At 39.2% G+C, this 27,583-nt stretch overlaps 1 protein-coding gene across 6 annotated transcripts in view; it reads left to right on the plus strand.

The window, feature by feature from the left end:
* The first annotated feature begins 213 nt into the window (after positions 1-213).
* RANBP17 (RAN binding protein 17) overlaps positions 214-27,583 on the plus strand; it is a 263,837-nt gene continuing 236,467 nt past the window's right edge. For 5 of the 6 annotated variants that reach the window (XR_002123189.1, XR_002123188.1, XM_019635965.1 and 2 more), the window contains exons 1-7: positions 214-375; positions 8,364-8,510; positions 12,036-12,126; positions 17,824-17,990; positions 21,224-21,289; positions 25,819-25,923; positions 27,062-27,227. Coding sequence is in view for 4 of the 6 variants with exons in the window: in XM_019635965.1 (XP_019491510.1) it covers positions 358-375; positions 8,364-8,510; positions 12,036-12,126; positions 17,824-17,990; positions 21,224-21,289; positions 25,819-25,923; positions 27,062-27,227 (760 nt within the window). In the remaining 2 variants the exon portion in view is untranslated. Of the gene's footprint in view, positions 376-8,363; positions 8,511-12,035; positions 12,127-17,823; positions 17,991-21,223; positions 21,290-25,818; positions 25,924-27,061; positions 27,228-27,583 lie in introns of those variants that run through there. The other variant, XM_019635968.1, reaches the window with a different exon arrangement.

Here is a 27,583-nt window from a genome sequence, read left to right on the forward strand (position 1 = left end):
CAGGGGGCACGGCTGACAGTTTGGTTGTGGTGGTCGTGTCAAAGGTCTGAGGTCTGAGGTCAGGAGTCACCTGCGGTACCAGCGGTTGAAAGGAGTGCGGGGGACAGTTGGGATTCCTGGCCCCCAGGCCCCGCCCCTCTCGGGCCCGCCCAGTGAGCGCCGTCTCCATCGCCCCGCCCCGCACGTCAGGCCCCGCCCCGTCCAGCGCTCCGAACCCGGAGGCCGCGGGGTCTCGGCGGAGACCGAGCGAGCGAGCGGCGCAGGGACCCCGCGGGCGGCTGGGGCCTCCGCGGCGCCCGCCTCCCCTCCTTCCCCTCCGGCTCTCGGGACCGCTGGCCGGCGCCGCCTCCCGGGAAGATGGCGCTGCACTTCCAGGTCAGTGCGCTGTGCGCCGCGGGGTCCTCGCTCCGCCGTCCCGGGAACCCGGCGGGACGCCGCGATCTGGAGACTGAGGGCCGAAGACGGTGGCGGAGGCCGCGGAGCCGCGGATGAGCGCCCCGGGGACCCGGGCCCGGGCCCGAGGGAGGGGGCGGCGGGCGGCGGGCGGCGGGGCCGAGGCCAGGCTCGGAGCTCGCCCCTCGTGGGAGGTGCGAATGCCGAGGATCCACGCGAAGGGCGGTTTTGGCGGCGCCCGGGCAGGTGGGAGCCCGGCCCGGTCCGGTCCGCCTTCCCGCCGCGGCTCCGTGGTCCGCCAGCGCACAGTTGGGACGGAGCTCGAGAGGGGCTTGGGGTTCGCCGGAGGAGCGGGGTAGCGGTGGGACTTGAACGGGCCAGAGCGGGCAGGGGCCGCGTCTGGAGCGAGTGGCGAAGGAGGGCTCCGCTGCAGCCTCGTTGGAGGAGGAAACCGGGGCAGGGCGCGCGCGGAGCGCGGAGCTGGGTGCTCAGGATGCGCCTGGAGGAAGGAAGGCTCGCGTGTTCTCGGGCTGCACGGGCGTGTGCATCCAGTTCTCCATTCAACAAACATTTATGGAGCCTCCTGCTGTGTCTCAAGCACCGTGCAAAGTTCTGGGATAAAGGATTACATCCTTTAACCCTCCCTGCCCTCCCTGAAGTCAAGATAATTACAGTACCTGTGAAAAATGATAGGATTAACCACAGGATATCCTGGGAACATTGAAAGGGGGCAGCCCACCGTGAGAGCGTGTGTGTGTGTGTGTGTGTGTAAGGAGTGAGGCAGAGCTGCTCTGCTGCTCAGACGAGATGCTTTGAGCCCCCATTCGTCCACTTATGTAGTGAATTCCTGTTTTGCCAGACTCTGAAGATACAGCCCCTGTAACAGCACTTGATGATACCTACTCTCAGAGAACTTGCACTCTAGTGGGTCTTGCAAGAATGGTAGGAGTTGGACTGGGAAGAGGAAGGGGAGGGTGTACAAAGGACAAAGTAAGCCAAGGCCAAGAATTGGGGAAGACCCCAGCGCGCTGCCGGAAGTTCGGTCTGGCTGGGGCGTAGGGTTCATACAAAACAGAAGGGAGAGGAGGTGGCAGTGGATGGCAGGAGATGACCGGGGAAGGGTAGGAAATTTCATGATACGGTGACAGTGGATCTAAGGGACACATTCCCTTTGTAGACATCTTTGGGCCCCCTGTGGGCAGACTCATTCCTTATTGATTGGTTATTCCAAAGGGTTTTTCTTTCCAATCAGCCACTCTCCAGTCAGGTAATTGACAGCTCCAGGATGTCATAGATTAGTACGTGACGATCCCCGCACATTACCTTTTAACTCCTTGCCATTTAAAGGGTCTCTGGGTCAAAATAATGGTATTTATTGTCACTTTAGTAAATATACCCTCTGGGAAATTTTCACAGGAGGAATCTGACAGGGAGGACTTAGGGATTGTAAAATAGGTCATCAGATGTCCATAGTTCCGATGTAAATCTTGAGGGTAAATTAAAAACTATGGTGGGAATTTGGAACATTTTTAGACTTGGAAAGGTGATGTGTAATAGTCAATCACCCAACCCTGAAGACTTCTTTATAGTTCGGGAGAGTGTTGGAAAAATTAGGTGCTCATGCCAAAACTACCTGTGTTGGTTTCCGAGGAATGTATTGCACAGCAGCTGTGGACAGCTGAAAAGAGGAGTTGGACGAAAAAACGATCAGATAGTTTTGGGGACAAGAAAAACGCTCCAAAACTTCACAGTTTGAATTCTTTTCAGCCTATAGGATCGTGTTGTTACCCTGTTAACTCAAGGAGCATTTGTTAATAACAGGTATTTAATGTTTTGAATTTTCACATGCTCATTGTAGATTTTGAGCCCCACAACTAACTTGAGAAGTGTTCATATTTGTCTACATTTTATTCCTGAAGACACTGAGTCTTACAATTGTGACTTGCCCAAGGCTATAGGGTTAGAGGGGGCCTAATAACTCATAATTCCATATTCTTTCATACCCATATCTTACTGTCACCTGTTCAGCAGAGTAGCTAGTCAAAAATTATGCCATTACAGCGATGAATAAGGAAGTGGATCTGTGTAAGGTGAGGTTAGGCACTTTTCCACAATCCTTTTCACATCATGACATACATAAAAGATGGTAATTGTGTAGTTCATTGACATAAACTGCCCACAGTCTAAAGTCTGGCTGCCCCGAGGGCAGGGGCATCAACATCTCAGGCATACCTATAACCTATGTAAGGCACATGCATTTGGTTGGGAAGCTGTGAGTTAGGGTACTCTGTCCCAAAGCAAGTAATAGATCTGGGTTATCTGAGAGGAGACAGTGCAGATTGGTGGTAAGGGACAGAGTGAGGAAAGTTAGAGCTGGGGACAAGTTAGATGTAGGCACTTAAGATAGAACAGAGGGACCTTGATGAGATTGAAAAGATAACGTTAGGAAAAAGTTAGGGGACCTAGTTGGTTGATCTTTTTTGCGCACAGGATTGTTCCAAAACCAGGGACTATAGCCAGGCGTCTTACTACCCAGCCAGGCTACCTGATTTGGTCTAGATGTGATAGTGAGCTGTTACATTTGAACATGATGGTAACGTGATGACAAAGGGGTTTAGGAATGATCATCATGGCAATATGAACATGAATGGGAGAAACTATAGATAGAAGACCAACATGGTGTTTTATAATTATCAGTAACTGAGAGATTAATTACAGTTTATTGTGGATCTGCTGTATATCAGGCACTGGATTAAGCTTTCACTCATTTTTTCTATCTTAATCTTAATTATTTTGGAAGGTGGACATTATTTCAAAGTGATATTTTTCAATTTCAGCAGTGAGTTTTAGAAAGGTTAAATAATTTGCTTGCGGTTACTTAATAAGTGGCAGATTCCAAAACTTCCCCTCTTATTCTCAAAGAAGCCAAGGAACAACCCAGGGCACTGGAGGGAGGCCACAGTTAGAAAAGATTGTCCTATTGCTCTGAATATCACGTACAGGTGTTGAGCCTGAGTCTCTACTTAAAAAAGAATTGATAGAGGGCCGGCGGCCGAGTGGCTCAGTTGGTTAAGAGCTCGCTCAAGAGTTTGAGCTCTGAGCAACAGCGGTTCGAGTCCAGCCTGAGCTGAGCAGCCGCCTGCTGAGCTGCCAACAGGTAGCAGGATGGCTCAGCTAAAAAAAAAAAAAAAAAAAAGAATTGATAGGACTTTATGACTTGTTAGGTATGTACCTGGAATTAGCCAAACTCAAGGCCTGAGAGCACAGTTTGCAAAACTGCCCTTACTTTCTGGCATCAGCTGCGTGTTTGAAGTTTCCCAGGACCACCCTCAGGTTTGATAGTTTGTCAGAAGGGCTCACAGAACTCTCTGAATGCTGTTGTGCTCATGGTTGCAATTTATCCCCAGGAAAGTACACAGATTAAAATTGATTAAAAGTAGAGAGGCATAGGGCAGAGTGGGAGGGTTCCAAAACAAAGCTTTTGTTGTCCTCAGGACACACCACTCTCCCAGTGTGTATGTGTGACAGTATGTACTGAGTATTGCAAATCAGGGAAGCTCCCCCGAGCTTGGAGTTCTGCAGTTGTTACTGGGGCTACATTATGTAGGCCTGACTGATTGATTGCACACGACTGATAGCATGTGATCCAAACTCTGCACCCTAAAACATATGGTTGGTCTTTCAGGTATGGCCAGCCCCCAACTATGGGCTGCACCCCTCACCCCCACCCTGAATAAAAACACTCCTGTCTGGTATGACTTGGATTATCTCCCAAAATCTGAGGGCAAAGGCCAGGCTTTCCTTTGGGCAGGGCCAAGCTCTTAAATTATACAGGAGGGACTAAGGAGAAGGAAAAGCCAGAGAGCATCCAGATCGTAAATCTAGATTCTGATCTCGACCTCTGAAACCACTGAAACAAAACAAAGGGACATTTGAAGCAGAAATCTGTGGGAAATGTGTTTGACTCAGTTTCTGAGATGTGGGGGCTCTTTTCAACCTCTTCCTGGATTTCAAGAGGCAAGTATGCACTGGGGCGTCATCTGCAGATAGATGATAACTGAAGCTCGGGGTGGCAAGGTGGCAGGGCAGCGAGGAGACGCATGCACGGGGGACCTACAGACGTGTATTTCGCTCACAGTTGACCATTTACTCTGTGTTGGATCTTGAGCAACTTTTATATGTGTTTGACCTCTCAGCCTCAGTTTGTCTGTAAAGTAGGGTTCGTATAAAAGGGAAGGGTGTGCTAAAAATACGTCCTTTGCAGGAGTCTACTTTTCAGAATTGGTTTACAAAATAAAAGATGGAAATACTTTTGTAAACTGTTAAGCACTAAAATACTATCCAGTTCATTGTAGAAGGAAGAGTTCCAAGAGGCCCAGGAATGTGCCTCCAGGTGTACGCTCAGGAAAAGGTAGGAAAGCGAGGAAGAAGCGTTTGTGGGAAATGAATAACTTCAAGATAAAGGCATTTTTCTATTAATGGTAATCAAGACGCTTCACCCCAAAAGGCAGGAAAGATATAGAGAAGTAATTGAGAAGAGTTTTACGTTGAATTGAGGTGGGATTTTTGTGGTTCATTGATTTGTTTTTTATTAATAGGGGACATTTTTCCCCTAGAACAAAAGCCTTCAGTTTTTTAGCTTTATTGAAGTATAATTGACAAATAATAAACTGTGCATCTTTAAACTGTGCAGTTGGATAAGTTGTGACGTGTATATTGCTGTGACACCATCACTGAAACCGAGATAATGAACGTGCCCATCATCCCCAGAGTTTCCTTATGCCCCTTCGTAACCCTCCTTGCTGCTCCCACCCTGATCTCCTGCTCGCTGCCCTCCCTGCCCAGCCGGAAACCACTGAGCTGCTCTCTGTTACTGTAGACCGTACAATGTAACTCTTTTTGTCTGGCTTCTTTTACTCAGCGCTTACCTGTTGATAGGTATATGTATGGGAATTACTGTATACAAAGAAGTCACATCATTTAGAGGCTAATTGTATGTCAAGTGGAAAGGCCAGAGATAAGTCCAGAATAACTTGGAAGATCTTGATTTAGACTGTCAGTGGGATCATGTCATTGTCTCCTAGGCTTCGGAAGTTGTTTATATTTGATAGTTACTCTATGAGAGTTAGGTGATGTCCAATTCTACTTGTTGTACCTATTAGTTATTTATATGGGCTTCTGATGTTGATAACAAGTCATGCATAAGCTTTAATAACTCAAGCCTGATTTGTCAACAGATCAAGAAGGGAGCCATTTCTCTGAGGCATTCTCATGTTAACCATATTCTCTTCCATCAGTGTATAAAAATAAGGTGCAAATTTATCAATTCACTGTGAAAAAAAAGTCTCCCTTTATAGACAGATTCTTTGAAGAATCAAATGCTAATCAGAAGATCGGTCAGTCAGCAGTCATCACATTGTGAGTTTAACTGTTTTAAATTAGATAATGCTTTTCCACCAGGGTAAGGATCTTTGTGTATGTATCCTTTTCTCTACAAAGATTTAGTATGTCAGGCATGTGTTTAATTGTAACAATTACAGTGAAAGAATAACTTGATTTTTTCCCCCTTTGTTTCAATCTTTTCGAAGAGAAAGTTCAAACCTTTCCCTGTTTATCTTGTACTGCCTTTCAGTTGTTAATAATTTGAAATACCTTAGGGGATAAAAGGGTAATTGGTAACATTTTAGACTTGAACAAATACTATTCAGATGTACTCCAGACTTTTGTGCCGAGGAAAACAGACAAAATAATTTTCAGAACTTTTCCAGAATTTTTTCCAAATAGATTTACTTAGGTTCCATTGATTAATTAATATTATTATTTGTATTAGCTTCCTAGGGCTTTTGTAACAAATCACCACAAACTGGGTGGGTTAAAACAACAGAAATTTATTATCTTAACACTTATGGAGGCCAGAGTCTGAAACTGATGTGCCGGCAGGGTTGGTTCCTTCGGGAGGCCTTGAGGGAGAATCTGTTCCTTGCCTCTCCTAGTTTTGGATGGCTGCTGGCAGTCCTTGTGTTCCCTGGCTTGTAGATATCGCTTCAGGCTTTGCCTCCTCCTTTGTATATGTCTGCATCTCAAATGTCCCGCTCCCTTCTCATATGCATCGTTAGATTTAGGACCCATGTTGAACCCAGGGTGATCTCATTCCGAGATCCTTCCTTTAAGGATTTGCAAAGACCCAAGTTCCAAATAAGGTCACATTCAAAGGTACTGGGGGTTAGGACTTGGACATATGTTTTAGGGGGGTGTAATTTCGTTTATTATAATATTATTGTTAGGTAAGATTAATGATAAACAACTAGCCTTTATAGTGTACACTGTGTGCCAGAAGTTACGTGGCCTTGACCCATTTAATCTTCCAAACCTATGAGGTAGGCACTATTATTAATCTCACTTTTTTGCTCACTTTTGTTTTTAAACAGTTAAGTGTTAATCATTGTTTCTGACCTAGTTCTTTTTGTACGCAAAGTCTACTTCACAGACTCTTAGATTTAGCTGAATGCAGCAGGATCAGTTTATCAGTAAATTATTGTGGGTATTATCAGTTCTAAAATTCAGCCCTTTGAATTTATTAGATGAAAGAAGACTTCGGAGCTCAATCATGATTTATGAAAGGGATAAAGGTAGCTGTTTTCATTTTTATACTTCTTATCCTTGGAGAAAATAGGGGAATTAATAGGTATTCATGGGATAGTCTATGTATTTTAATATTATCAGTAGTACATGGTAGGTAGTACACAGAGGACTTGGGCCAATTCCGGGGGGTGTGGTAGGGAAGGTGTTTAATTCTGGACAGGGAAATGGAAAATGCCATAAAGGAGAGAAGTGAGAAGAATAAAAGGAGCTAGAGGAGGCCTCATTTCAGTGTTCCCTGTGTGTTCCTGTTAACCAAAAGTATATGCATTTGAGAGAATGTTTGGACTAGTGTAGCTGTAAGGCTGCCACATAAATATTCAGGCCAAAAAGGATGAAAAATAACATTTCTTTAGGAATACCCCATTACCTTCATATGCCCACCTGACTGATGTTGAAATCTGTGCCTTTTTTTTTGTCCTCTAAAGAATAATTCTCTAATTCAAGTTCAAAGGGAAGTAGTTTGTTTTAGTAAGATGCCTTTTAACAAAAAATCTTTTAGGCTGGAGGAATGCTGAACTCATTTATAATTTTTTTTTTCAGATTGTATCCATGTGGCCTATATCTTCAGTTGAGATTATATTTACGAACAGAATGAATTCTTCTTTGTGCCCGTAAAATAGGAGCCAGCAACATGATAACTAGTTATTACACTGCTGGCAATAACGTGGGGCAAGTCATAGTTCCTGAAAGTCAGGACAGAGTTCGCCTGCAGCACAATGAGTTATTGGTTCATAAGTCCCAAATCAGCATATATTTATAATTATCTTTTCTTTTCTATAGATGGAACCGTTGCAGTTCTTATAATTTGAGAAAGAATGTACATTGGCGTAGTGTCTTCAGCTTCTGCCTGATAACCATTCACCCTTCATCTTTTAGCTTCAATTGGTGTATCCTCCTTGCAGTCCTTGTCACACTGACCTTTCAATGCCCTGAAATGATTAAGCTCTGCTCTGGGCCCTGGTAAATGCTATTTCTTGGCCTGGACTGCTGTCTAGTCTTTCCTCATCTGGCTCACCTTTCAGGTCAGCATAAATGTTACTACTTCAGGCAAGCCTTTTGTAACTTCTTGGATTAGGCAAGTCCTCCTCTTTCTATACTCTTACTTTTCCATCACGGAACTATCAACTTATGATGAAATAATTTGGAGGTGGGAGATATGCCTGTTTTGTTCACCACTGTGACCCCTCGTAGGTAGTGATAGTTCAATAAGCATTTATTGAATTGATGAATCCAGGCATGATATTTGTATCCCTTTGTTTCCTGTGATTAATATTTATTTATTTTTTTCCACTCAAGTAAAAATGGTAATGTTTTTTTTTCTTCTCAAGAGTTTGGCTGAATTGGAAGCATTGTGTACTCATCTGTACATAGGCACTGATCTTACACAAAGAATAGAGGCTGAGAAAGCACTCCTGGAACTTATTGACAGCCCAGAATGCCTCAGCAAGTGTCAACTTCTGTTAGAACAAGGAACAGTAAGTATTCGATAACAGCGATTTGCCATGAAAAGATCAGTGGATAAATGTCATTGTTAATGAACTCATGTAGGTTAGCAATGATGACTGATAGGTATCACCACATGTCTTTGTACTGTAGTTTTATTTCACTGTCAAAGAGATTAATCAGAGAAAGAATTGGAAAGCAAACTTAGAGAAGAGCCCTGGAGGTGGAAATCGGCATGGTGGGAAATAGTTTCTTGATTCTTCTTGGTCCTCTTTATGTACCATATCAGTGGGCAAAATTTACATTTTTAGGAAGTTGTCAGCTTTAAAAAAAAACAACCTAAGGTCAGAGAGGCAGGTCTAGTCAACTCTGAAACATGAAGGAAGGATTCGGAGGAATGCTGACTACCTTATGTCTGCCTCCCTTCTAGAGTTTCATAGCCACTCATCCAGCAGTTATTTAGCAAATGCTTAAAAGGAAACCCAGGTGCTGTACTTCCTACTTTTTTTATGTTGGTGCATTACAGTAATCATACTTTAGTTGGGGAGGCATAGATGTATAATAAAGAACTCTGAAATGATATGGTAAGCAATCCAATAAGGATTGTGTGGTCTAGAGCAGAGGCTGGCAAACTTGTTCTGTAAAATGCTAGATTATAAATATTTTAGACTTTGCAGTCCAAGAGGCAAAATCAAGGATATTTTGTAAGTATGTCTGTAAGAAGAGAGAAAAACATATTTCTGCAGTTTTATTGATGAAATTTGAAATCTGAAAATTGAGTGCATTTTTTTTTTTAAACACAGGTCTACTAATGAAAACAATAGAGTTATTTTTGTGGGGATAACACTTTGCTTCATTGGGTTCAATATTGATTGTAAATCTTCCTATGATAATACTGATCTGTAATGAGATTTTACATATTTCATCTTGGGAAATGTCTTTTTCACACAGATAGGTACTGCCAAATATATCAATCCATGAGCATATGATTTTAATTAAGCATATTCATCACTTAGAAGGCATTTATAGAATTCTATTAAAACATCTCTTGATATTTGCCTTTTAGAATGTCAATACATTGCAGATTAATCACTTCCAATTGAAGGTTATGGGGAAGCTCCTCAATTGATCAATTAAATGGATTTCAAAATATGGGAATTTCTTTTGCACTTGCATCAAGGTCTGAAAAATGATGCAGGACCTGTAGTTTGAGCTCAGAAAATATCTGCAGGAATAGGGATCTTGCTACTTGTTTTAACTGTTGGCAGTGTGGAAGTGTGTAAAGCTTCTTGGTACTACTTGTGATTCAAGCAGTGTCAGTTATTGAAATGACTTTGCTGAATTATACCTTTTGTACATAAGTACTGAGCACTGAGCACTGTTTGCCTTTTAGGCAATTTTATATCTTTAGGTTGAATTCACTGAGAGACATTATCAAGTTTGCCAGCAAAAGCTAATTTCCAAAGCCATTTAGTGTTCAACAATAGTGGTTTAGAATGGTTCTTCTCATTCATAAAAATTTCAGTCTCAGCCCTGAGCAAAAAAAAAATTGCTGTGAAACTTTACTGCTGCTAAGCTATTGAACTGACGGTGGGGTAGGGAAAGTCAGGATTTTCCACTTCGATTTCTGACAGAAATTTACAGATCTGGAGATAAGTTCATGAAAGTGAGTTGAAGTCCACACTTAACACTTTGTAAGCGGGCATTTTTCTCTATACGACGAGTTTACTCGTTTCCCGCAAACAATGTGTTAACACCACTGATTCATCAACAATGATAGATTCAAATATTTATATCAGCCCTTTTCTGCTCCGTATATTTTTATTATCATTTGTGACACATCTTAGCAGATACTGCTTCAGGTTGTACAGAATTAATGTTTTCTCAACTTCTTTAAAAATATTCTGGCCTGTAGTTTCACACAGACTCTTCATAGTAGTTAATTCTTGAGTCATTTCAAACTTAGCACTGATTTCTGGAACAAACAGACAATAAGTATTGGTAACAGTATGAGCAGTATTAGTAACACCCGCCAACTCATCAAGAACTAAGGAGAACCTCAAATCATTTGCCTTGTTTAAAATCTAATTTTGATATTGCTCAGCTGTCTTCAATTATTTGAGCGTTGTTCTCACAGCAAGGCCAGTAATCTGAAGTTTATTTTCTCTGCACATATAACTTCAGCTACAACAGTAAAACAATGGTGATTTAATTAACTCTCCATTGGTAAGTGGCTTTTCTTGCTTGGGTAACAGAACGAGCCACTTCTAAAATTAACTTTGGTGGCAGTTTATTTTGTTTTCTGTTTTTGTGAAGAAATTCTTCTGTGATAAGATACTCTGTTTTAAATTTTCTACTTTTTCTGACTGTTAATTTCCTGTGAATTAGGAATATTGCCATGAGTGCTTAGTCTGATATTGTCAGCAATATTATATTGTAGTCTTTTAGGACAGCTATAGTGTCATTGCATAAAAAGCACATTGCTTTGCTATCTAATTCAGTAACAAAATAATCCACACGCCACTGTACCTTAAAAGTGAGACTTTGAAGTCCACATTTATGTTTTCTTGTTTTGACATGATGCATATACACTGGGAATACTAAAAGGTACATGTTATGTCACGGTGATCGCCGTGGCACTCTTGCCACCGTGGACTTATAACTGCGTTACTGCACTGAGCAGTGGTAGGAGGCGTTGCGTGCCACATACAGTCTGTCTGAAACATTCAACTCTGCTGTGATAGATGAAAGCAGCCCTAGACAATATGTAAATGAGTGTGTATGACTGTGTCCTCATAAACTTTATTTATGGACACTGAAATTTGGACTTCATGTATTTTTCACGTCACGAAATATTATTATTATTTTGATTTTTTTTCCCTCCAATGTTTAAAACAGTCAACAGCATTCATAGCTCATGGGCCTTGTAAAATCAGGCAGGATTTGGTCCATGGGCCTTAGTTTGCTGACCTCTGGTCTAGAGAAAAAAAAGAAAGGACTGTCTTTACAAGACATTGCTGAGGGTGTAGTGAATAAGCAAACTGAATTTTGAAGGATTGAATACACTTTAAGTTAAGACACTTGGTGGCCAGAGAGAACACAGCCGAACATAGACCTGAAGGAGTGGGGAGTCCGGTGGGAAAGACAGTGAAAGGAGCTGAGAGGAGGCTGTTGTGGTCAGAGGGCAGCAGAGAGCACAACCCGATGAGTTTGCCGAGATAATCAGAGGCCTGAGCATGCGGTGCTGTGTAGACACGGTGAGAGGGTTCTATATGAACTTGCTCGTCATCTGCTTTCTCTCGATTGCCTTCTGTTGTTTAAAGAGGCTGCCGACACTTTCTTCAACTATTGAACTGTTATGAGGGGGAGTGTGTGTGTGTGTGTGTGTGTGTGTGTGTGTGTGTGTGTGTGTGTGTAATTTTTATCCATTGTAAATCTACCAGTTTGGAAAACCAGTAAAATTCCCATTATTGTTTAGGAAAAGTTCCTGTCGTAGTGTTTTAATTACTTTAATTTCATTTGTGATGATAAAAACTAAAACTTTTTATTCTTTGCAGACATCCTATGCTCAGCTTCTTGCAGCAACATGTCTTTCAAAACTTGTTAGCCGAGTCAGCCCTTTGCCAATTGAACAGAGGATAGATATCAGTAAGTGGTTTATTACAGTTTTTATCAAATTGTATTTTAAAAATAATTCTTTTTAAATATGCTAAACTGTTAATAGGCATGCAAGTTACTTGACTCTGTCATTTTTTTTTTTTAAAGATTTTTATTGGGGAATTGGGGGGATGGGAACAGTGCTGGGGAATTGGGGGAAGGGGAACAGACATGTTGCTGTCCTTTTGTTCTTCAGTCTAGTTGTGGAGGGCATTGCTTCACTGGCCCACATTGGCACCATCATTGCGCTCTTCCCGGGCGAGGCAGATCAGTTGCTGGCTTCTGGATGGCCGCTCACGCTGGCTGCTGGCTACCTACGGTAGCCCACGGCAACCCACTGCCACGGGGGCTGCAGCCTACGCTGTCGCCGGCGACTCATGGCAGCCCAGCTCCAGGTTGAGCTGTTGTTCAGCATCTTAGCTGTGGAGGGCAGTGTCACTGGCCCTCATATGTGGGATCCGAACCGGGGCCCTCTGGCATCCCAAGCCAGTTCTTAACCATCGCGCCACTCGGCCGGCCCGATTCTGTCATTTTTTAAAGATCAGTAGTCACATCTCCTTCACCCACCTGGGGATGAACAATGATGTGTTTGTTATACAACAATGTGTAACCAAAAAAACACTTGTTTAGATTAATAATAAATAATTACTAGCATTTTATTGTGTGTACTGTAACTACGATTTGCACTATCTCATTTTATCCACCAAACTTATAAGGTGGACACTATTGTTATCCTCCTTTTATACAGGAGGAAATTAGATTTGATAGCCTCTGTAACATGCGCAAGGTCTAGCTAGGAGGAAGCAGAGCTGTGATTTAAACTCGTACACACACAGTCTTTGGAGTCCAGACTCTTAGCCATCGTCTCAAGTTCACATGCAACTGAATGAGAGTACAAACGTCACCTCTCCAGTATTTCTCAGGATGCTGTATCAAATCATTTGGGGTGCACATGTAAAGTCAGCAGATTCCTACTTATTAGGAAGATACTGTGTATATGGGTGAATTTGAAACTAAGTGTAGGTGGCAAACTGATTCTACAAAGTAGCAATATATTTTCCAAAAGTAACGTATTTTAACTTTGTGTGTGTGAAGTATGTGAAAGCTTGCTTTTCATATGAACAGAGCTCTAATAATTAAGGTATGGGATTTTTTTTTTGTTACCTTTTTCATAATAGAAATAGATTGTTGACTCATTTTTGCTTTCCATTCTCAAAGTTCACATGATTCATATTTGCATATCAGAAAAATTAAAATATGTATGATGGATCTTTAAGTTCACCGTTTGAATGGTCAGGTCACACAGTGACGTGTCATTTGCCTCATAGGTTTGACTGACATTTCCTAAGCACCCACAGTCAGAGGCACTCCTAGAGGAGGGTTTATTCATGCATTCATGGACTTGTGTGCTTAAGAAAGCACAAGAGACAGTTACAGTTTCACAAATAAGCATCCAAACATTATAAACTTTAGTCATAAAACATTGTGGTTTTGTTTATTTGACTAACTTTTACACACACACACACACACACACACACACACACACATTTTAAGTAGACTTTTATTTTTTTAGACCAGTTTTAGGCTCACAGCAAACTGAGCAAAAAATACAGGGTTCCCATAGACCTGTTGCCCCCACACGTATATATAACTTCCCCCATTATTAGCATCGTGCACCAGAGTGAGACAGTTTTTACAATTGACAAACCTACATTGACACATCATTATAACCCAAAGTCCATAGTTTACATTAAGCTTCACTCTTGGTGTTATGTATTCTTTGAGTTTGGAGGAATGTATAATGTCATATACCCACATTATAATATTACACAGAACAGCTTCACTGCCCTAAAAATCCCCTGCGTTCTGCCCATTCATCCCTTCCTCCCTCTAACCCCAGCAAGCACTGATCTTTTTACTGTTTCCACAGTTTTCCCTTTTCCAGAACGTCTTACAGCTGGAATTGTACAGAGTGTAGCCTTTTCAGATTGGCTTCTTATACTTAGTAATATGCACTTAAGGTTCCTTCATGTCTTTGCATGGCTTGGCAGCTCATTTTATTTTTTTTTTAGCCCTGAGGGATATTCCATTGTCTGAATATAGCACGGTTTTATTCATTCACCTACTGAAGAACACTGTAATTGCTTTTGAGTTTTGGCAGTTATCGGTTAACCTGCAATGAAGCACGTTTTTGTGTGGACATAACTTTTCAGGTCATTTGAGTAAGTATCAAGGAGCGTGAGTGCTGGATCACATGGTAAGAGTATGCTTACATTTGTAAGAAATTGCCATACTGTCTTCCAGAGTGGCTGTACCATTTTGCATTCTCACCAGCAATGAACGAGAGTTTCCGTTGCTCTACATCGTTGTCAACATTTGGTGTTTTCAGCATTTTGGATTTTGACCATTTTAATAGGTGTGTGGTAGTAGGTAGTATCTTATTGTTGTTTTAATTTACAGTCCCCTAATGACATATGATGTTGAACATCTTTTCATATGCTTATCTGCCATCTATACATTTTCTTTGATGAGGTGTCTGTTTAGGTCTGTTGCCCATTTTGAAATCAGGTTGTTCATTTTCTTACTGTTGAGTTTTAAGAGTTTTTTGTATATTTTAGGTAACAGTTATTTATCAGATAAGTCTTTTGCAAAGATATTCTCTCAGTCTGTGCCTTGTCTTCGCATTCTCTTGATGTCTCTTAAAGAGCAAAAGTTTTTAATTTTAATGAAGTCCAGTGTATCAGTTGTGTCTTTCATGAATCATGCCTTTGTTGTGTGTAAAAAGTCATTGCCAAACCCAAGGTCATGTAGTTTTTTTCCCTATGTTATCTTTTAGGAGTTTTGCATTTTACTATAAGATCTGTGACCCATTTTGAGGTACTTTTTGTGAAGAGTGTAAGGCTCATGTCTAGATTCATTTTTTTGCATGTGGGTGTCCATTTGTTCTGGCACCATTTGTTGAAAAGACTGTCTTTGCTCTATTTTATTGCCTTTGCTCCTTTGTCAAAAATCAGTTGACTATTTATGTGGGTCTATTTCTGGGCTCTCTATTCTTTCACCAGCACCACACTATTTTGATTCCTGTAGCTTTCTAATAAGTCTTGCAGTTGGGTAGTGTCCAACCTCCAACTTTGTTCTTCTCCTTCAGTATTTTTTTGGCTATTCTGGGTCTTTTGCTTCTCTATGTAAATTTTAGAATCAGTTTGTCAATATCCACAAACTGACTTGCTGGGATTTTGGTTAAGATTGCATTGAATCTATAGATCAATTTGGGAAGAACTGACATCTTGATAAAATATTGAGACTTTCTATCTGTGAATGTGGAATATTTCCCTGTTTATTTAGTTCTTCCTTGATTTCATTCATCAGCTGTAGATTTGTCTTAGATGTTCTGTATCAGGTTGAGGAAGTTCCCTTGTTTTCCTAGTTTGCTGAGAGTTTATCATGAATGGGTGTTAGATTTTGTTAAGTGCTTTTTCCGCATCTATTGATATGATCATGTGATTTTTCTTCTTTAGCCTATTGATGTGATGGATTACATTAATAGATTTTCAAATGTTGAATCAAGCTTGCACATCTATTTTGTGACACTTCTCTCAAAGACATTTTAGTTCCAGCATATTTGCAGCCACATAAGGTGTTTGCTGGGAAGCACTTATAATTTCTAACATGCTTCAATGCTAAATTTTGTTCTTATTGTCATACAGGCATTTGACACTCAAAGAGCTTCTTCTAGTACATAGGTTTCCAACTTTCTACTAACTTTTGTCTGCGAGTTCTCAGGCTGTTTTATTTCATTTTCCCATGTGCCTTCCTGAACATTTTGTGTTCTTGCTGTGGCTCTGTCCTATTGTGTTGGGCTGTTGATGTTGAGATTGCTATTGTTTTTCTTGATCGTTATCATTGGTGCTTACTAAACTGGAACAATATTTAAGTCATGCAAAAGCATAACATGACAATATTTTATGTAAAACATTCAGCCAAAATAACAGAAATATAACCTATTAAACTTGTCTCTGCCTTAGATAATAAACTTATTAGCCAGTACCTTTGTCGAGGCCGTCTGGGAAGGTGTGCTTCTTGGCTAGCTTAAATGTGAAACTGTTTTGGTCTCCCGTTTGGTTGTGTTATCATTTTGAGGTTATCCTCCTAGTGGTTACCACTACCCACATAGAGATTTCCTGCATCCCCTCCAGGTTAAAAATTTCAAAATTTTAAAGAGAAAAATAATTGAAGTAAATAAACTAGATTTTCTTTTGTATTCGGGAAGCAGAATCATCTTAATAATTATAAATTATTAATAAAATTTATTAATCCTTAATAAAATAAAGGATTACATGTAATGAAGCTCAGGAGAACCGTATTGCTATATTCCATGGGAGAAGCCTCTTTCAGATTTATCTTAATGCGAGGAAAATCTGTGCTTTAAAAAAAAACAAACCATATTTTATTTATGTGACTATATAATTTTAATGTTAATAAAAACTAAGGTTGAAATGTGCTAGTCATGAGAACTCTTTTTTTTAATGTGAAGAATCTCACTAAAGTTGTCAAGAATAACTGTTGAAACTGTTCTTGGATTTTGGACTTGTTTTCCGTTAAAGCTATTTTTAGTTAAATATTGAGGTGTTTATCTTTTCTTCACTCGTTTCCCAAATGGCATGCTGGCCTTTGGGGCCAGAGTAGAAATGGGATCTTTTCCTTTTTTAAAAAGGTTTTTCTTTTATTTTTCTGATAAACTTTGTGGCATAATTGTTACCTGACCTCAATTACTTAGTCCACTAGGAAGCTTGTAGTTGAACTTGCTACCCACTTTTAATGATTTTGGTGTATTTACTTTATTCCAAGCTTTACTTCACTAATCTATTTGTACTTTCTTTTGCTTATATACTTACTTTTATCATACTGTACTTTTTGTATTTTTAATGCCACTTAAACAGGATAGTATACAGTTAGTTTTGCTATAACATGACTTACTCATTCCTAAAAGTGATTGTGTTACATATAAAACCACAGGCCTTATGAGAGAAATGGGATTTATGGAAATAAAATTCAAACACTTTGTCAGTGACACATTAAAAAAAAGATAGAACTCTAACAGAAGGTGTAGTAAGAGTTTTACATGTTAAATGGTGAAGAAATTCATAAATAGTGGCATAAATATGGCATTTTATCTTGAAGAAAACCTGAAGTTTGCTTGTAGAACTGGCTTCAGAATGGCAGCATCTGTGGTTATTATGAAGTGGTGGAAGGAAGGTGGTTTGAAACAGGATGAGAAATTATACCGTCAGCTACAGACGGGTGAGGCTAATGACACGGGATCACCGGTGAACTGAGACAGCTTGTAGATGTGTGAGGTATATGCATTTCATGTATGGCTGGGTTCACTTGGCCTGGTGGCAGTGTTCTGTATTCACTTAGCATTTTTCTCCTACACGAAACCATGCAAAAACAAAAGCAACATTTGCATTATACTCAAATCATCTCCTAGTTATCCATTAAATTGGAACAAATTTGCTTTTTCAAATATGTCTGATAGCAGAACTGACTATATAAGTAAGTACACGTCTTGAAGAAAGGGGTTCACTTTTTAAAGGCAAAGAATTTGTCATCATCACCTGTTTTTCTCCACGATTCACATTCTGTGAGCTGAAAAGTTCAAAATGATCACAGAATGTTTTCTTACAGGGAACTACATTCTTAACTATGTGGCCTCGCAACCCAAGCTGGTTCCCTTTGTCATCCAAGCTCTAATTCAAGTCATTGCTAAAATCACTAAGTTGGGGTGGTTTGAGGTTCAGAAAGACCAATTTGTCTTCAGAGAAATTATTGCTGATGTGAAGAAGTTTCTGCAGGTAAGAAGCCATTATTACATTATTAGAACACTACTAGTTGCTTTTGGGGGTTTAGGAAACTGCTTTTTTTAAAGCTGTTTGTTTTGTGGCAACCAGTACCATATTATTTATGATTTATTATTTATCCTCTGGGTCATTTATTTTTTATTGCCAGTAAATGAGGATCATGCCATTATATAACTTCCACACCAGGAGAGTGCAAATTATGTTTTCTAATTTTGAAAATATATTTTCTGTCATTTCTAACGTGTGTCTATGTACTGCATATATACTAAATATGTATATAATGTTTTCACGTATTATCTAAAGCTTATTACATCTCTGCAAAGTGGATTTCATTTTGTAAATGAGAAAACTGAGGCATAGTAAAGAAATTTTCATAAAGTTGCACAGTGACCTAGTAAAACATAGAGTTAGCAAGCACTTCAACAGGTTTTCTAACTTAAGATATCTATATTTAAGTTTTACAGTGTGCTTCATTAACTGTTAGTTTCTAAAGAATGTTTTCAACCTAAAGTTGTAGCATATGCTCATTTAACTTACATAAATTCAGGTTGCACTGCATAAAAAAGGTAAGAAGCAAGAGGACACTAGTTTAAGTTGTCCCAGTGTACCCACTTGCCAGCCCACACAGCATCACAGGTCCCGAGGGGGAGACGGCGGCCTCGGCTGCCGTTCTCCGTTCCTGTGTGCCTCCTAGGGTGCTCAGCATGCTCTGATCAGTATGATTCAGATGTTTAAAGATATATATTTTTTCATAAAAACATTGTCCCTACTTGCAAGAAAAGTACTTTAGCTGGTGCTTTGCTGAAGAAGCAGTGATCTGTTCCAGTTCTCACAGAAAAACCAGCAGTTTGGATTAACTCAGAGATGGTTCAGTAGGTTCGGTTTATTGGCAATTAGAGGCAATTTAGACTTTCTGAGATTTTATTTCTTATACAGTAACTTTAAATTTTAATCCGTGTGTGAGATATAGCTCAACCATGTAGTACAATGCTGGAAACCTCAGAAAATAAAATACTAGTCTATGCTGCTTCACTTTTATTCATATTGTTAAAACCGTGGTTAACAAATACAGCAGGTTCTTAAATAACGTTGTTTTGTTATAATGTTAATGGGATGCTGTAGGAACGTAACTCTTGTTTATATCAATGAGGGTATGGTAAAATTGATTTTGGTTATAAGTCATTTCTCTTAAAGTCGCAGAACCTGTCGGGTTGTTAAGGGAGGCCTTACTGTATTTGGTCATCTAAAACTTCAAAGAAATAAGTGTTTTTAGCCCTGAGGAAGCCTGCCCTGGGGCAGAGGGATAGTTTATTCAGAGACAGATGAGTTTCTCAGTTACCATTGTGCTTGTAATTGTAGCTAACACAACAGCACTCCTCTCATTATTTACTAAAACTGCACACAGCTCATCAAGAATCATTGGCATCGACAAGAATAGGTTTCAAAGTTTTTGTTTGTTTAATCAAGGTTGAAAACTCAATGGAATTAAATCATTGTTGCTGGCTAATATTTTCCAGCTTCTTTTTCAGTGGCTGGTTCAAGTTGAGCTTAAGCTGGTCTGCAGTGTGCTTTTGTCAGTTTTAGAAGACCAGATAAACAGAAAATGTTTTATCTTCAAAGTTTATTGTAGCATCACAGAAAAAGCCCTTGTTTTCTGGGTATATGACCTAACCTTGATTCATGAGAAAGACAATTGACTTTAATGTGCTAGTACTCTAAAATAGTACTGTATCGTTCCTGTGGGTATTAGCGGCTTCTGTGAATTTTGTAGTAAAAATTATTTTAAGTTTGTTAAATCTTTAATGGCCTGAAGTTTTGTACATTTTCTTTTCTGTGTTATTGCAGCCTTATTGCTGCCACACTCCAAACATTTATGTGCCTCCGTTCCACATACATACCCAGGAGATCCTACCGCTGTCCAGGGCAGTGCTATTCCAGTTGCTGGTCCACAGCGAAATAAGGAGTTTATGTCAGAATATAAACACACACGGTACTTCCTTTATCAATAAAGATTTGCTATGAAAAAGAATGTCAGCTGAACTTAACTGTGTCCTTCGTGACTTAGCTGTTTTATCTTCTGGTGCAAACTCTTTTGTTTCATCATGGACTGTACCAAACCATCCTCGCATTAGAACTGCGTTTGCAGACTAGCAGATGCAAGGACCGGCAGCTGGCCCCTAACCGCATGTTGCAGAGCCTTGGCCTGGCAGACACAGAGGATGGACGCTGCAGTCATAGGAAATCCGTAGTTCAGTCCAAGCAGTGCCGATTGTACTGACAGGCCAAAAAGAACTAAAATGCAAAAATTACGGGATGCTTCTTTTGTTTATATTTTTATTCTGAGACAATGGGAACTTAATTACACCTGGTAAACTTGTGGAATTCTGTGATAGTTAGGGAATGACCAACATAAAATTAAGACTTGAAAAATGTCATCTGTATTGATGCTATTTTTTATGATTACACTATAATTGGATGTTACATTTATTATTTGCATACTTCCAGTCTGATTTTGCAATACAGTAATTTGTTAGTAATATGTACATAAAATCTGAATTTTGATTTGAAGGAAGTTTTTGAGATTAAATTGGAAGCTAATTAAATTAAAAACAGTATAGAGGCTGTGAAACTGTATACCATATTGATAGTCATGCATTTACCCCAGCGCGTTGGGCACTTCAGATGCCTTTATTATAGATACATAATAAATGCATACACATGCACTATTAAATAATATTAAAAGGGCCTGAGTGATCTTATCCGATATTAGATAAAGGGATTTAATTTAGTTCCTAAGCTATTTATTAATTATTTATTGAATACAGCTATTTCAGTAGCCTTCAAGCAAATTTATAAAACTAAAAGTATTTTTTGCTCATTCATATTCATGGTCTTATAGAAAGTATTAAGCCAAACTCTTATATTTTGAGGTTTAGTTTATTATAAGTCTTAGGTGCTGCAGACATTTTGAAGGGTATCATACAGTTTTAAGGTGAGCTTTGTCCCATGTTGTATACCTGAATATATACAGTTATCCTTCCAAAAATGAACTTGAAATTGTTTTTATTTGTGGATCTGATAGTGATTTTTCTACAGGTTTTAAAAGCTATATTAGTAAGAAAATGTGATATTTCAGTGTTTAGTTACTTGTAAATGTTACCTGGCTTACACATGAAGAACCACTCACATGTCTCCGCTGAGGCTAAGCTTGGTTCTTTTCTCCAAAGGGCACTGTGGAGCACTGCATCACGGGAGTAATGATCCTTTCAGAGCTGACTCAGGAAATGAACCTGGTAAGCCTTTCCATCTAATGGTGACATGAAGTTTGCTAAGTAATGCTGGTTCTTTGATGTAAAGTCTTTTTTTACATCAGAGCATAAAGCTCTGAGTAGTCATCCTTTTTTTTTGTTTGTTTAGTGTTGAAACTCTTTCATTGTGACTGAAAATAACAGCAATAGTATAAAGTACTACAAACCACAGGGAATTAGACATGGTCCTTGCTCTGTGGCAAATGGAGAACTGGCCTTTTATCTTCTGTGTATATGGTAATACACTAAGAAATACACCATCAGAAATAAATTATATGCCGCAGAGGAAAAAACCTTTATTTGCTTACAAATAGAGCAGGAGTGGTTTGGTGAATTGGTTCTCAACAGTGAGCACCCAGCAGGACTCACCAAAGAGCAGGCCCCTTGGCACTTTGCCACTTGCTAGCATGGATTTTCTCCCTATACAAGGGGAGTTTTCAGATGTTATGCCTCCCCCCAACGGTGCCTTTATGAGCTCAGCAGCTGAGCGCATCGTCACCTGCTCCTATTCACTTTTGTACGTAACACACGGTTCTAAGCAAAACAAAAGCAGAAGTTGGGTTTTATGTGGGATAATGGTGTAATAAAGGGGGATGTAGTGTCCATATTTAAAAACTGTCATCTTGAATGGTCTGTGTGTGCGCATACATATATGTATATGTACACACGTACACACATAGGGAGAGCTTGCGGACCCAGGACCACTTTCCATCTCCCTTTGGAGTGATAGTATAGCTCCTGTGTGTAAAAAAACCACAAAAAAATAAAAAACAATCACCCAGAATAACTATTTCCTACTTGTATTCAGTTGGGAAGTAGAAAATATTGAAGAGAATAGTACAGTAACCCATGTATCCATTATCCAGCTTATACAACCAACAGCTTTTTGCTAATCTTAAAACTATAATTTTTTTTTCCGTTTTCTGCTTCATAGCATAAGGGTTTGCTGTCTATAGATTGTTATTGAGACAAGACTAGGTAATATGAAGTTATAATAAAAGTGTGATTCAGAGAGCAACAAAATTGTTTTTACTTTTAATTACCTATCTTGAACTTGCAGAAAATTTGGGACTACAAAGATACGAAGATATTCTTTTCTCAACTGTTTGATACTAAATTGTTCACATGATCCTAGAATACTTCAGTGTGTTTGTTACATACAAGGACATTTGCCTATATAACCACAATACAACCATTAAAATCAGAAAATTAAATGACATATTACTGTTATCCTCATACTCCATTCAAGTTTCACCATTTGTTCCAGAACGCAATGAGTTTAGAATAGTGCATCTCATTTATTTGATATGTTTTAATGCCTTCATCAATCTGGAAAAATTCCTCAATATGCCCTTCACTTTCATGACCTTGACACTTGTGAAGATTGCAGGCCAGTTGTTTTGTAAAATGTCCCTCAATTTGGGATTATCTTATGCTTCTTCATTATTAGATTCAGACAATGCGTATTTGTTAGAAATATCATGGAAGTGATGACTGGCCTTCTCATTGCCTCCTATCAGGAAGCATGTGATTTGATTTGTTACATTATTCATGATGTTCACTTTGGTCACTTAATTAAGATTGTCTCTACCAGGCTTCTCCAATTGTAGATTTATTCTTTTCCATTTGTAAATAATAAGTATTTTGTGGGGATGTACTTTAAGACCCTGAAAATACCTCATTCCTCATAAAACTTTTTAAAAATGAATGAATTAATTAATTTATATCAGTATGGATTCCTGGTTTCCTGTTTTATTTAATATGTTATAATTTGTTACTGACATTATATTGTGATGCTCAAAATTTCCCAGATTTGGCCAATAGGAGCCCTTTTAAACTAGCTTCTATGCCTATTTGATATTTACTTACCATTCTTGGAACTTTTTCTTACTTTCTGGCACAAGACATTCCAGGCTTATCTTCTGTAGAACCAAGTGCCTTTTGAAAACAGCTTCAAGGTATGAAGTGTGATTTTGGCTTTCTATGGTGAAAAAACTATGGTTTCTGGAGATATTTCACTCAGCCTAATTTTGTGGCATTTATAATTTCAGCTAGAATCAAATTTTATAGTTGTCACACATGAGCCAGGTAAATTCATGTAGCATCAATAACAGAAAGCCTCTTTTAGAAAAAGATCTAAGGGCCAGCCGAGTGGCTCAGTTGGTTAAGAGCTCGCTCAAGAGTTTGAGCCCTGAGCAACAGCGGTTCGAGTCCAGCCCGAGCTGAGCAGCCCCTGAGCTGCCAACAGGTAGCAGGATGGCTCAGCTAAAAAACAACAACAACAAAAAAAACCCCCAAAGAAAAAGATCTAAACTTGAGGTTTCCTAAAATGTAAGAGTATTATATGTTATCCTGCTTTTTTTAGAAGGCCAAGTCTACTGCTCCTGGAGTATATTCAATATATAATCATCCAGAAGTAAAATATGCTTTGCCTGCATGACAGAGGCATAGGTATGCAGTGGAAAATGGATATGCGACTTCCCTTCTCAGAAAAGTGGATATCTAAATGAGTAGCCTAAGTGAAATACGCATGTAGGTCTTGAAGATAACTCTGAAATCAGACCTGGATTACTATTTTAGCTCTGTTGCTTACTACTTTGTACACACTTCCTAACATCTTTAAACTTATATATCCCTGTCTGTAAAGTGAGAATGACACCGTCCATGGAACTTACTAAGATTAGGTAAGCTGTTAGCACAAAGCCTGCTATGTACAAGTGCTCAGTAAACCCAAGGCTCTTCTCCGTGATACAGACATGGTAATGAGAGGCTGGTCTAATAAGGTAGTATGTCTACAAGCTTTAATTCTTTCATATGTAAAAAGAGGATAATATGTATTTCACACATTAGTTTGGAGGATTCAGTGAAATAATGTGAAGAGTATTTCATAAATTGCTATTATAATGCTGTATGCTATTATTAATTTATATTAAGGAGAAATTTTTTTATATATTGAGGGAAGTATTATAGGAGAGACAAACAGAAGTTTGATTTGAGAGAACGGAGGAACACTGCCAATGCTAATTCAAATCTTACATATTGGATACAGATTCCAGTAACTGGTTTTTAGGATCACTTTGAATTTCTGTTATGTTTCATGTTTCTATAAGTGGCACTTAAATATAGTCTAAATTGTATGATGGAACCTAGGAAGTGTAAAATAATCAATTTTGAGCTCACTACTTTTTTCAAATCTATAAACAGTAGTAAGGAAAATGCCTTATTATCTTCCAAATAAGGAAAATATTTCTATAACAAAAAGAATGCTATAGGGACTGTAGTCCATGGTGTTAATGGTTGGGTATCAGACTTTAGCTTTGTCTGATGTTTCCTACTGATAAGTGAAAATATTAATGGTATTAATAGTATAGTTTTAACCATGTTATATTTTAGAAGCTCAGGAACTAGCCTTGGTAAATTTATTCTTAAAAATTATTTGTCGGGTCAGCTGAGTGGCTCATTGATTAAGGCTTGGGAGCACAAGCCCTGAGCAGAAGGGCCCCCGGTTCGGATCCCACATGGGCCAGTTACTCTGCGTCCTCTACAGCTAAGATGGTGAACAACAGCTCAACCTGGAGCTGGGCTGCTGTGAGTCCCCGGCGACGGCGTAGGCTGCAGTGGGGCTGTCGGGCAGCTGGCGTGCGCTCTCATGAGCTGCCATGAGCCTCCGTGAGCGGCCATCCAATGGCTGGCAAGTGACTGCCTCACCCGGGAAGAGCACAATGATAATACCAACATGGACCAGTGAAGCGACGTCCTCCACAACTAGACTGAAGAACAAAAGGACAGCAACTTGTCTGTTCCCCTTCCCTGGATTCCCCAACGCTGTTCCCTCCCCCAATTCCTCAATGAAATCTTAAAAAAAAAAAAAATTTGTCCTTAATAAAATAATCAGAGGAAACATACTATTGCTTATGTAAGAAGTCATATTTCTGATTATTTATAAGTTCTGCCTTGGTTTCTTTTTAGAATACCAAGATATATGAAACCAGTGACATATCTGGTGTACATAGAAATATCACTTTCATGTAGAAGAATTTTATGTAACTGATTCAGTTTGCTGATTCACAGGAAGTTAGAATTTGAAGATTATGTTGGAGATTTCTCAATTTACAGGAGAAATCCAAGGGCCAGGGAAGGTGTTACTTGCCCAGTGTGAAATACGGTGCACAGTTCAGGAACTGATAGTCTTAGTATCTACCTATTATTTTATAATATGTTTACATCACTTCTGAAGGTACAGCCAATTCTGGGGTTTAGTCTGGGGATCAGTATAGTTTGTAGAAAGAACACTGAGTTGAAAGAATCCAGAACCTCGTGTTTTAACCGTGGCTATCTCATTAACTGTTTAAGTAAACTTAAGCAAATCAGTTGTCCCAGTAGATTTTTAAAGTCCTTTTAGCTCTATATGTTATGGTTCTTTAATGATTATTTCCATTCCTTTTCTTTTCTAGGCAGATTTTGCTGTGTTCTTTGGTAAGTCTGGTTAAATAAATTCATCTTGATCTTTTTAGGTTGATTATTCTAGACCTTCTGCAAAACACAGGAAAATAGCTACCTCATTTCGTGACACTTCTCTCAAAGACATTTTAGTGCTAGCATGCTCTCTTCTAAAAGAGGTAAGTTATTTAATAATTCAATATCCTAGTTAGAATATTTAGGAAATTTTAAGTTTCAAAAGAATTTCAAATGAATTACCTTCCCTCCATTCTGCCTTTTGAAGAGTTGTTGTTGGACAAGCTTAAGCACCATAGATTTGCACAAATCTTTAAGTTTCCAAAAAATTCACTTTTACTTACTAAGGATATAATAACGTAAAACCCAAAGGGAATTTAGCAACTTGTCTTTAAGTAGTAGTTTCATTGTCTTTCTACTGTAGATTTATTGCAAAAGCTAATTAAGACTTTAATTTTTTCACTACTTTTACTTATTTTAGTTCTATCGTATAATAATATGATATTTTTCACACTAGGCCAGACTGAAAGACCCTCTATTATATATAAAATTTTCTTTTCATATGGGAAATTTTAACATACACAAAAGTACATCAATAGCATAATGAACTCCCTTGGAACCATCACCAGTTAAGCAGTAACAGCTCATATGTGTTGTTTCATCTGTATCTTTAACCTTAGCACTTTATTTCTTCTTGGGTTATTCTTGAAGCAGAATCCCAAACTTCATGTCATGTCCCCCACAAAACATTTCACGATGTATTTCTAGGAGACACAGTCTATTCTGGTTGTGTCAGAACGATCATTTTGCGGGGAGAGGTGGGAGGATCAGATAATTGAGGGAAGCCTGTGTCTCCCACGTTCACGCAGCTCTGAGAACCTTTGTCAGCTGAGCAGGGATCATTTATGCATGAAGTTACCTCCTTTTTCTTGAAGAACATGATATTTTCAGCTTATTCCAGGAAACCTTTGAACTAGTGAATTCCTTACATTTATACATTTGTGCTGTTTAAAGTGTTGTCCTAAAGTTACCCCTTAAAACTTTAGAAAGTAACCTACAATTTATAGGGAAGTGTAAAAGTTTTTATTCTCATTTTTTACAAAATTCAAATTGAAAATAATCTGTTATCGACTTTTGTTGATAGTGATTTTATCATTTTTTCTAATACATACAACAACAGAACTTTGCAGACTTTTTTCTGTGTGCTAATTTTACTTCTGCATTGAAGAAATTTAAAACACCTTATGAAAATGTGTATATTGACATTTCACAATGTTTTATTTATCTTTGAACTTTTTTCAGGTGTTGGCCAAACCTTTAAATCTTCAGGATCAAGGTCAACAAAATCTAGTAATGCAGGTCTTGAAACTGGTCCTCAACTGCCTTACCTTTGACTTCATTGGCAGTTCAGCCGATGAGTCTGCTGATGACCTGTGCACAGTGCAGATCCCCACAACCTGGAGAACAAGTAAGAAGAAAGTTCAATGTGCGGGATGGTCAGCATGAAAGCATGGAAGTCAGCGGTGTCGTTGTCTGTATAGTTATCTCTGTTTTGTGCTAGGCAGTCAAACAGGTCAAAAGGGTTGGTAACCCAGGACAGCTGCTGATGCCCAACATCGAAATGTTTTCCCCAGTCCTATCAGAGTAACGTCCATATTTTGATTTTGGAAAAAGGAAAAGACAGCGCTAGAGTTAGGGGGGAAACAGGTTGGGGAGGGAGAGCAAAGAGTTCTCTTCTGAAACTTTCAGATAAACAGTGGGAGAGGGTCCGACACTTGGCAAGAGATATCAGCATATTTTTCAGTTATGAAGAGAATGAAGTAG

Source organism: Hipposideros armiger, unplaced genomic scaffold (assembly GCF_001890085.2).
Source record: "Hipposideros armiger isolate ML-2016 unplaced genomic scaffold, ASM189008v1 scaffold_25, whole genome shotgun sequence".
NCBI lineage: Eukaryota > Metazoa > Chordata > Mammalia > Chiroptera > Hipposideridae > Hipposideros > Hipposideros armiger.